The 12364-nt window shown below is 40.2% G+C and overlaps 1 protein-coding gene across 2 annotated transcripts in view; it reads right to left on the reverse strand.

The window, feature by feature from the left end:
* The window catches only part of LOC140284652 (sodium/hydrogen exchanger 9-like), a 63247-nt gene that overhangs the window by 36683 nt on the left and 14200 nt on the right, over nucleotides 1-12364 (reverse strand). For both annotated transcript variants that reach the window (XM_072378572.1, XM_072378571.1), the window contains exons 6-7: nucleotides 3409-3514; nucleotides 1359-1497 (exon numbers count right to left, since the gene is read on the reverse strand). In XM_072378572.1, coding sequence (XP_072234673.1) covers nucleotides 1359-1497; nucleotides 3409-3514 — 245 coding nt within the window. The remainder of the gene's footprint in view (nucleotides 1-1358; nucleotides 1498-3408; nucleotides 3515-12364) is intronic.

Genomic DNA, 12364 nt, shown 5'->3' on the forward strand with positions numbered 1-12364 from the left:
TTCCCTTTCAAGCTTGTTGGAGAAACTGGATGTGAATAATGAGCTAGTGCTTGATTTGTCTCATCAGGGCAGGGAACATATCTTTCTTTTAAAAGTACAGGCAATGATTAAACCCCTACAACTACTCTTAGGCCATAAAAACACATATTAATTCACATATTTTACAACTGCACTGATGTAAATCTACTCCGTTCCTAATTTAGAATTTGGAGATCTATGAATATGTAAATTGGCCAACACAGTGGGTTGTGTTTCAGTAGTTAGAACACTTGTCACATCACTAAAAATTCAATAAAAGCTTCTCAACAAGTTTTTCGCCAGCTTGAGCAACTATTCTTTACTTTGCCAGTCTCTCTCCTGCTGTTTCGGTCTCTGATCCATGCGTCGGCTGCATTCAAGTTTGCTCAGTCGGCTACGGGGAAAAGCGCAGATTGAGCAGCGCCGCAGTTGCAGCTCTGCATGTGTCACGGGGGAAAAATACACACCCAGCAGAGACTCGCAGAGCAAATACGACACGAGTTCAACTCTACGGTATATGAGCAGAAGAGAAACGTATAAATGACACAGAGAACAGAGTCTGTTCACACTGAGATGAAATTAAACAAGTGAACACAGATAACGAGTATTTGAATGACTATGTTAGCAAACAGCTAATAATACCTTGCTAAATGCTAATGTTAGAGAGATCTTGTTCCTGAGACATAGCTCTTAAAAGTTAGTTTCACTCCTGCAAGCATTAGTTCCTGATGTTTCTTACATATGAAACCCTGGCTGTTTGAACAATTGGTGCACTGCAGTTCCAAGGTAGAAATGCTCAGTCATGGTGCTGACTCTTTGTGTTCACTGCCATATGCAGCCATCTAGTAAATAAAAAAGACACAAGAGGAACATGTTATCGGCTTGATTTTCACTGTAGGCAGCGATTAGGAAACTGCTATTTCCTGGCTGAGAACAATAGAATATTTCCTTGCTGTGATCGGCATCAGCAAAATCTAAGAAATGTTCACGATGTGGGTTGTTTGCACCCAGAGATTAGTTAAAGTAAATAAAAGCTGATTAATGCTCCAAACCTTGCACTACGACTCCTCATTTTTCATCCTAAGTTTAATTACTAGACAATCAGAGAGAAATGCCGGACAACAGCACGAGTCGAAATTTCATCACAAGCTATGGCTGTGATTGACCATGAATGCTGCCGGAGCACTTTAATCTCAGCCCCATTTCTTTTGTTGATAAAAGTGGTGCAGTACAGGTTTGTTAGAGAAGCAATTACCAAGTTGAGGAAGTGGATATACTGCAGCGGATGCTGAGTGATAATTAAGTCCGGGGTGGAGAGATGGGAGGGGATGAAAGGATATGAGGGCTGTTATTACTGTGAATATGAATCCTAGGAGAAGGGAGCCGGTGAGCACTCCAAGAAAAAGACCAACAGCGTGGAGGAAGGCAGTTGGGTCAAACGTGTGTCCTGCACCCATCTGGTTGTAAGTGGCGATGGCACTAGAAAAGAGATGATACAAAAAGACAAAAATAAGCCAAGTAAGTGTTGTAAATGCTCAAAACATTTAGGCAACGCCATTGTTTATGGCTCCGACCCAAGAGCGGCCATCTGAAAATATGACCGGCCTGCTCTCTTGGCGTGAACCAGTCTGGAGCAGTAAGCGTAAATTTGCATGCTTACTACGCTGAGTGTGTGTGTGTGTGTTTTACTGGAGGGGGCGACTGCTGTGAAATACGCAGAGACAAGCACCCACTTGAGCAGCTGATGGAAATGACTGCCTGTGTGATATGACAGCATTTCTTTAACCAACACAAACTATGTACTCCCCTCGGAATTTGACTGCTTTTAACAATTATCAGCCCACTGAGTCAGCAAGACAAAGTAGGGTGGATGTTTTTGTTTCCTTCATACAGGTGAACACAGTGTTCTGGCTAAGGCTAAGTGCACAAAAGTATGACACATATCGTCTGACAGGCTAAAGCTTACATAATGTCATTTCATAGTGCTTCGAACATGAAAATAGCTTTTCAAGATCCTTGCAAAAAAATGGAACAAATGGATTTGTACTTTCTGTACTGGCAAGTTAAAATAAACTGGCAACATACCACATATATCTTAATCTCCATAGCAGAGAGGTGGGAATCTATCAAGCTGTCATCTCTGCAAGCTGAAGAGAGGGAATCTATCATTCCCTTAGTGGAAATAGACTCCAGTTGTGTTAGCACACTTATTTCAGCTGCAAGTCACTCGGTCAGTGTGACCTCCTGGAGACTGTGTGTTCAGGTGTTTGGGGCTGTTAGCTTCCAGTCACAATCCCAACATGTTAACGTACGACCTGGTCGAGTGTTGGCTCGGTCAGGGCTGCTAGAGCAAGAAGTTTTGTGCCTGTGAGAGGGGCCATCAGCGTAAGGTTGAGCTGCTCTGGGAGCTTGTTAAAATTCCAGTGCCAGGACCCCGCATGGCTCACTAATAAGGGCCAGCTTTGTGTGTGGGGCCCGGGCAACCAGCAGGCTGGTGATGCAGTCAAGTGACAAGAGATGGCATGAAGGCTGGTCACGCCACTCCGGGAACAAACATAGCACTATCTGACTGTTTGCCTGGGATGATGTGCAGGCTCCCTCCTCTGCACTGCAGTGTACACACTGACAGCAGTGTGAATCTGCACTCTCACCCCCGTTTCCTTCTATCTGTCTGCCATGTACGCAATCAGAGAAAAAGGTATTAGTTTTTTAAGATACGGCACGGGGATATGTCAGTCCCAACAAATACAATAAGGAAATAATTATCCATATCTTATTCCTGTCATCTCTCTCGCACTGGTTCATCTTCCTGTCAGGCCAGAGGTGTGAAGACGACATAGTTCTGTCCTCTCTCTGTCTCTATCTGTTAGCACGTCTACTTGAATGGCTTTGCACGCTCGCTTTGTGTAAATAGAGCAGACAATGACTGCAATGTGTGTGAATGCATATTTGTGTGCATTTCTGGAGAAAGGGGGTAAAGTAGAGGGAAAAGAATGAATGAATTGACAAGCCAATGGATGACTTCATGATGACTTCTTTGCTGAGCCTGAGGATGATTTTGTGCTTTATTCTGTCTGAATTTGACAGTTGATAGCTACTGTTTGTTAGCCAGGTTCGGTGTACTCGGAGTGCGTCCCTCCAATGGCGTCCTTATTGAGATGTTGACAGTGCTCGAGGCAACTTGCTTATGCAATGCATAAGCAACATGAGCCCGCTCATGTAGCTTCGCCAATCGCACCTTTTCCTTAAAACCGGCAGCTTCCATTCAGCCTGCCTTCCCCCACACATCCGCCTCCACAACGCCAGCTGGAGAAGTCTGAGCACCCACACAATTAAACCATGAAATGCATTTCATTCTGAGGGCCTTGACAAATAAAACAGGATACTCACTGTGTCAAAACGATGGCTGCGGCATCATTAAGGACACTCTCGCCGAATAGGAGGGTGTGCAGGTCCAAATCCACCCGGAGGTCTGACAACAGGGCAAGGACTGAGACTTGAAAAACAAAACAAAAGAATTACTGATGTTGAAAATGGTGGGAGACATAATAATATCAAAATGAACAGAAAAACTCTATGCTCTATGCTAATCACAAGGCATAAGTGGCACAGAATACTTATCACCTCTGCTGCAGCAGACAGCAGAGACCAGGGAGAGCAACATTACAGGGTAACAGTGAAGGCTAACAGCAAATGTCAGTACACTGACATTTGGGCCTCTTACACTTGGAAAAGGCAGAGTAACTAAACCAAGCAAATACTTGCTCAGCTCAACATAAATAAAATAAAGATTGCATGAGAAAAGACAATATTTATGTCTGGAAAAGACACAGTTTGGTAGCTAAGTGGACAAAGGTTTTTTACTTTAAACTGATATTCTTTAACAGGTTGAAACATAACGCTAACTGGAAAAAAGGCTGGGTCATAAAGTACATAATAAGCTAATCCTTAGATCATTTGAACACCACATTCAGCAGGGAATAGAACCAAGTAGGGAAGCATGGTGTCATTTATTTCATTTCCTAAACTATTTCAAGAACCTCATTGTTGTTCATTCTGTTATCGTAAGAAAACAGTGCTTGTTTTTCTTGAGAGTACGGGTTTATTTGTCTCATACTCTCCAGAAACTGCTCTTTTGTTTTTTCAAGACAACAAGATAAATGAACCTGTTATGAGACAGAAAAAAACAAGCTTGTTTCTTTTTTTTTTCCCTCAAGATCGCAGCAAATTATGGAGAACTTGAAACTGGAATTCTAATTAATTTGAGAGATGAAAGAATCCGTGATTGAACTTGTCGAGGCACGAACGTGTACTGCAGTTAATTGGTGCAACATTTTTACAGCTAATCAGGTCAACTGATAACATGTCGGTAACACGGCTGGGTCTTTCAGAATCAGGAGGAACTGACTGGAGACCAGTACCAAATCTTCAGGCAGTACTGGCTTAAAAACAGTTATGATTCAGGGGCAGAAATCATTGCGTGAGCACAGGAGCACCTCTGAAAACCACAGTCTGTCGTCTCATCTGCAAACGCAAAAACACTCTCGTCACCTGCATCCATTAAAGATGGACTGAAGCAAATCTTTAAAAAAAATTGTCTGATGATGAGTCAAAATTTCTTTATTCTTTTTGGAAATTGAGTTGTCAAGCCCTCCAGGTTAAAAAGAAAAAGAAAAAGGACCATCTGTTTGACACATTATGAGAGGAAAAATGGAACAAAGCAAGCCCTGAACTGTTAAAAAACAAACACATAAAGCAAGAAAGGGAAAACATTTCAGGAGGTGATGCATCTCATATTCCTGCTGCAATTCTTTTAAAAAATGTTGCCGGCATCTAATCCAAAATCACACATTTTACTGAATAAGACTTATAGAGCTTACATTATTTGTAGAAAGACTGCATTTTGTTACATTTTACAGTGTCCCAAGTTTATTTGGAAACAGACACATCGCAGTAGATCTTAGTGACATCTGGAATTTGACGTTTCTTTATGTTTTGACGGCTGTGCCGGATCACAGGGAAAGAAAGTGCTAAAATGTATTACCGAACTATTCACATCAACGAATGCATTAAACGCAAAGTGTACTGTAAACAAGTACAAATCAAACTGATAAAGCACGCTTAAAATTAAGAAGTACTTTGATTGAATGTATTCTTATGTGGGACACAGAATCTACAAAATGTCCCACTAACACCACTTTCTCTCAGTCATTTGCGCATCACAGGGTACATCACATGTCTGAAAGCTGCAACACATGCAATTCAACAAAGAGGTCACACGTAGATAAACATAATTTGCAAGGAACGGTGGGAAGATGGGATGTTTTAACTCATTCCAGCACGGGAGTGTACGGACTTGCTTTATGGGACTGAGCCGCAGGTGTTTCTGAGCTGCAGACTGGTGGAATTTGCTGAACGTGAATTTACACGTACTCCAGGTTATAATGAGGGGAAATAACATCTAGAGCACTTGGAATGTGCGAATGTACATGGTGAAGGAAGAGTTCAGAGCTGCGATTGCAGCCGATTAAAACACCAAAAGGAAGCCAATTACAGCCCAATGTGGAGGAGCTGCAGGCAAACAGCTCCATGCTTTAAATAACGAGATCCGCTCACTGCTTGCAATGCATCCCAACATATTTCTAATCCTCACACGGGTGCATCTTGCATAATGAAGTTAAGCAGACGCTGAAGCCTGAACTTGCAGCTGTGGATCTGTGTGTATTTAGATGTGTTCGCTGAATGCCGCAACCGCAACTCAAAAATGACACTGCTCGGTGTTTTACAGCTTGCGTAACAAACAGTAGCACAGAGGCAAACGAATACGGTGAAATCATACTCCGTAAAATCGTATCACGTTGAGCATTGTCGGCACACAATTTGCCGTTGCCAAATTTAAAAGAAAACACATCGTCAAAATGTCAACTATGATGAGAAATCCAAAGTGTTCCATTTGAAGACATTTCAAAAGGTGAAACTAGAGCCTCATGCATAGTAAACTAGGCATAAAATGTCCAACTGGGTCACATCATTGTCATACTCATCAAACCATTCAGTGACCCCTATGCGCCCTGTGTGGATTGTCTATTGTCATCCTGGAGGACACTTATCTCCCATTAGGACAGAAAATTTCCCTCATAGGACAAAGGTGACCACCCTGAGCAACATTGTATTGATTTGTGGTGACCCTTGCAAACTCAACCGGACTGGAACTGCACCAGGTGCTCGGATCAGTGCATTGTTCAGAGGCGTTGCAGAGAAGAGACCAAAAGAGATTCAACAAAAACTTCACTTTGTATCACATATTGCCAACCTACAAGTTACTTGACTTTTTGTCAACTATAGAACGAATATGACAGATAGACTCAATCGCCGGGCATATAAGACTTCATTAGTCTTTAAGAAGACCAGGAAGTGTCCTAACGTTTTGTATAAAAAAGCCCTCTAAAACCTTAAACGATTTCTGGAAAACTTAAACAAAACAAACTCGTGTCTCGAAAAAGAATTCTATTACTCTTATGTTGCATCAGGTCTGAATGGGTCAAAGTGCAATACCACTGACAGCCAATAGGGGCTACCTTTACCACATCTCTGGCTCCAGCAGACAGCTTCACCCATGAAATCTTCATCCCTCAGTAGACTAAATTCCCTCCTTTGTGATTATGCTTCAAGTATAATTCTCAAGCTGACTGACAATGACTTCAAAATGGCAGATCACAAACTAACGAGGGACTTCGCACTTCTGCTATAGTCGATGATTAAAACACACCACTCATGCCCACTTAAATGGTTAGATGGCTTATGGTTTTCAGTTCCCTCTTTTACTGCATTTGTTTATCATGCCTGGGCTGTTCATTTCTATTAGTAGACGGGGTTGTGCTGCTTGAAGCAGCGACCAAAAATTGTTGCAAAGTCCAAACCTTTGGAAATTATGAGTTTCAAAGCAGAGAGGTACCACTGTTGCATGATCCCCTCACTGTACAGACCAAACATTTAAGCCAATATTGTTAATGCGCTCACCTTTGTGTTACAAATTTGCATATCACTCTTCTCTGTAGATCAAGTGCTTATGCTTTTAGCACTACTGAACTCTCAAATGTACGTTTATCTTTGTAATGAGGGGTTTATGTACTGCAATAAGAATGTAGTATTCATGTAAATGTAATTGCTGACTGACTGTTCTCACAGTGTGATCACATCTTGCGCCGGCATTCTCAGTCAAGCTAAAGGATGAGTCGCCTATTGTTTTGCTCACATATCACTCGATTCCCCAAGCACTGCAGTCATCAACTCTGCGCCGTCAACCTCAAGTTACAGTTGTTATTTTTGACGTCTTTCCCTCTAATCTAAATGCCATCATGCACATTCCTATTGAAACACAGACCAGTCACTGAGAACTTTGTAGTAGAAGGCTGCGATGGGATTGGGATCCTGCTGGTCCCATGTCACCCAAGAAAAAAAAAAAAGACAAGAAAAAAAAAGCTGGCGGCCAGAACAATAAGCCGGGGTCCTGCACTGACAACAGCTTGGTACTTAGCTTTGAGCGCAGTGATGGAATTAACAAATTAAGTTAAGGGGAAGATCAATGCAGCACTTTGCTGTACAATGCAAAGCTAGGTGGAGTATTTCAGAAAGAGTAAGAGCAGAGCAAGGGTTAGTGGTTCATTTTCCAAAGGTGGCTGGAAAATAGCTAATAGCAGCATTAATGTCACCTTCTAGACTGGAGTGTGTTGTACATTTTGACACTTTAGTACCATTTTTTCCTTGAGTTGATGCAAGTTTATGTAAGAAAGTAACTATAATGCGAGCTATTCTTTTACTACAACTCTATATAGGTTTAACCCTCCTTTACTGATTGCCTTAATTCTGGGTGGGATTTAGAAAGCTAACAAAATGTATATTGCTTTCTAAATGTGGTTTCATACTCTTACTCTGCTAATGCTTCATGGCAAAAATATGTGAATCTGTTGAGTTTGTCCTGGAAGTTGTTCACAGGTTTCCTGTCATAGACAGATTGTTACTTTTTCTCTTGCTTGTACACTTTAAGAGCACAGAAGAAATCCGGTTTTGTTCCAGGAAATATTAGCACCATTTGAAGTCATTGTATTGCCTGTTGAAGCGTGATGGTTGTGACTCTTTTCTTTGTGATGCTGCTCCAGTTCTGCTTTTGCTCTGCCATCAACAGCTTAGGATCAATACTAAAAAGAAGGCATGAACATGCCGTATTAATGAGATTATCTATGTTATGACTTTATGTTAATGAAGATGTGTTTTTTAACTTCCCAACATCCCACATTCCTTTCAAAGCTACTACATGATTAAATTTATATCTGTCCCGACAGGTACAAACACAATTATTATTCACATATAAGGCTGGATCTCTTAAAAGACTATATCAGGTGAGCGATCACTCAAACATCACATGGAAGATGCTGGACCTATGAATAAATGCACACATGCATCGACTTATTTGTTATCCCAGAAGAGGCAAAGCGTTGACACTGAGTGACATGAAGAATGCTGACACTGACAGTGAAGGACATGTCAGCTCCACACACCTCAAACACAACATAAATGGGCTGTAAAACTGCTGTACCATGCTCAATGATAATGTAGTTTAAATCACATTCGATCAGGATACTACATAAACGAATCAATCTATTAATATTTCTTTACATATATACATATTTATAACCAAAAAAGGCATTGACTGAAGTTTTTTACTCCTATCCCATACCAAACAAAGACTCACATAGAAAGACCAACTATAACAATGGTCATTATATGTTTACACGATGTTCTACCTTAAAATCCTCTTATTTTTATTCTCAGTCTTTCTTTAGATCTCAAACCTTTTTTTAAAAACTAAACAGAGAATTACATCATTTCAATCACTGAGACATTCCATATCTGTAAGCTGTAAAACTAAAATTAGTTCTTCTCCAACACAAAAAAAGTGCAGCACACGTTGCTAATTCATTTTCTTAATTGCAAATCTTTTGGATGCAAACAGGAAGGCTTTTTGTTACAAACAAGAAACGTGACTCCTGTCATTTTTAAGTATGCTACGTTCATAAGAGTTTATCGGTAACTTTGTTCGAGCAGGCTTCGTTTAGACATTCTGCTTTTTTTGGCCTAATATCATTGGGTTTTACAGGCATTTCCTCAAATTTCCACAGAGTAGGACATATTTCATAGAGAAGATGAAAAGACCTGGATAATTTCTGCTTAATATATGCAGTTTATGGCTTGCAACATAGTTTCTGATCTGAAATCACTCTCAAAAATTTTAGTTAATATAATCATTGAATTTTGACACCATTTAACTTCAGTGTTATGTCAGAAATGGCCCTAACACAATGCAAGATTTTCAGTATGGAATAACCTGTCGGGATCAAATCTTTCTCTTTTTAATAATTATTTCATATCTACAAACCTATTAGATACTGCACAAATATAATTTAAATTATGTAAAAATATCTTAGGTCCCAATATCAAACCGTGTGGAACACCACAAATTATTGTTATAACTGTTATTCTGCATTTTCAAGTTTCAGTTTTTTATTTATCCACAGCTGTTATTTAAAAAAATAACACTTTTGCCATAATGTTCACATTTCTGAAGAAGCAGAGAATGATTACCTGTTTCACTGACAGTAAATATATGCTTAAAAAGCTATACTGGAAGGCAGAAAAAACGACTGCCACAAAAGACAGTGGGGCTGGATTCTAAACAGGCAAAACCTAATCATCAAAACAAAAACGGGTGTCCAATATGGAGAGAGACAAGCACAGATTTGCAAAGGCATGTACACGGAAAAACAACTTCAACAGCGTCATTTACGCGAGACTATATCAAATTAAAAAAAATAAAATAAATAAAAAAACAGCTGCTAAATATTAATATTAAAAATAAATAAAATATTTGATATTTGATAGATAAATATTTGATCTGCTGTGACCACAATGCAAAAATAATCAAATAAATCAGAATAAGGGAGGTTTGTGATAAGACTAATGAGTCTTTTGAACAGTGATGTGCCAGCGAGGAGCAAGACAGCCAGGAAGCAGGCTACTGAAATACGAAGGGGTTGCAAAAGTGCTGCCTCTGGACTTGTTTTGACAGATCTGGCTCCTTGGTCTTTAACAGGTTTAAAGCTCTTCCTGGTTGGGGAAAATCCTTTATCTGTAGAAGGGGAGTTAGGCCCCGGTGTCAGCATTGTTCCATCTCCCTGCTCCCATAATGCCTGGTTGATGCCAGCATGTCATGCACTCCAAGACGGAAAAAAAAAAAGAAAGAAAAAAAGATCACCCTCTCCCCACACACAAGGATGGAGGCTGGCTGTGTTGTCATGGCAACCCCTTCCTACAGCTGTCAAGTATTCATCAGTTTCCAAAGCAACATCATGAGGTAGAGACAGTAGACAATTATTTTAGACATAATACAGTTGAGAGGGTCGAACAGAAACCTTATTAGGTCAAATTATCCTGCTGCGGGGGTTTAGCCGAGACAGAGCTCATGAGCATCCAATCTGCTTGCTGATTTGACCAAATTAGGAAGCTATAATACCAAGGGGATACAAAAGAAATAACAGTCATGGGGAATCACCCAAGGTTTGTGTAATAAAAGCATGTTTGAAGAAAGCTAAAATTCATAGGCAGTGACCACTGGAGAGACAAAGCTTTCATCTCAACGTCAGTTCAGGTTGAAGAAAATAAGTTCCAATTGTGTTTACTCTTCATTTCACTTTGGTTCATTTGGGTTTCAGCACAAGATCTTCATCAATTCTAATGACCTTGCGAAGGTCACGGATTTTGACTGAAAATAGGAAAACGTTAATTCACTGTCAAGCTGAACCTTGTCTGATGACCGTTTCTCTTAGAAAGCCGGCGCCCCTTCATATCAGAGGTGCCACTGTTTCAAGTGCAAATACCAGTTTTCAGCTGGACTTTATGTCAAAACTCAAATTCCTGCAACATCCACTCCAGACAATGTGCAGAGCAAACATCTCCCCAGTAATAACTTGGGAAAAGAGTAAAGGGGTGAGAGAATGAGTGAAAATAGCAGGTAACACCCTGGAGCATTTACACTGAGCGAGTGTGCACACTGATAACAGTTGCTCTCTCTCAAGTGGGTTTTGCACACACACTTCTCTGATTTTTTAAGAGATGTTTAAGTTTGAGTTTGAGTTTTTGCAGAGCTGCCAACTTGTGATCGGATCCCCCGAGACGCACATTAATACATGAGTAAACAGCTTCTTGCTTAGACAACAATCAGAGAATTTTAGTTCTTGAAGACGTTTCACCTCTCATGCAGGTTTTTTTTTTTTTTTTAATCAGGAATTTAATCAGGGATCCAGCTGCATTGCATTCTAGCAGGAACACGGCCATCAGACCTTCTCCAGCAGCTCATTGCGATGATTGTGTTAGTATCGCGCTAAGTTTATCCAATTTGTATTATTATTTCATTGTGAGTATTGTTTTATTTTATGGTGATATGGCTTTTCTCCCCTTTTTTGTTATGAGTATTTATAGCTGTCTTTCCATTTAGCATTTGCCAATTTGTGGTTTTCTCCTGCCTTTTACCTTTTCCCCCGTGTCCCCATCTAGTCTCTAGCTGTCGGCTTTTTCTTTGTGATCAGATTAGTTTTTTCATTGGACTTGCCTGCTTCCTGGACCTTCAACTATTTATTTGTCAACCTGCCAGCCTCAGTTGCTCTTCCCTATGAGTTAAATTAAGGTTAAGGTTTTTTTTTTTTTTTTAAATCTGCTTTCTCTCCCTAGTCTAAAGAACATCACAGCTTGTGATTCTGCCAGATGAACTGCAGTGGGTTTCACAAACTCTCCAGAAACTGCCCTCCCTCCTGCTCCAAGAGAGGTTAGCCAATTTTTTTTTTCACAGAGCAGGAAAGCCAGACAGAAAGTCAGACAAAAGGATAACATAGATAATATTAGCAGTTTTAAAAATAAAACAGCCTGCGTAGGCTCCCTATCAAATACTATGTCACTACATTATCAAAACCGGTGGCACCAGGCCAGAATTCAGCCAACCTCTATTCCCACAACGGATAAGAAATTCACCACACAAGTCCTTGCTATAAGGACAACATTAGAAAAGGTATAGACTTTAATTGCAGGAGTTTTGGAAATAGAATGTGAGGGAACTAGTACGTTACTAGATAAATACTTGATTTTTATACTTGAAACTAAAATCCATCCAGACAGAGACTTCCTTCACTGATTAGAAAATCACATCGCTATATATTTCCACATAGAATGTGGAGATAAATGTCTGTCTTTGACCTATGTGGACATCATTTAGGTCCAGAAGATTGGTGAGATCACA

The sequence above is a fragment of the Leuresthes tenuis genome, unplaced genomic scaffold (assembly GCF_036924035.1).
Source record: "Leuresthes tenuis unplaced genomic scaffold, fLeuTen1.0.hap1 SCAF_24, whole genome shotgun sequence".
Classification (NCBI taxonomy): Eukaryota; Metazoa; Chordata; class Actinopteri; order Atheriniformes; family Atherinopsidae; genus Leuresthes; species Leuresthes tenuis.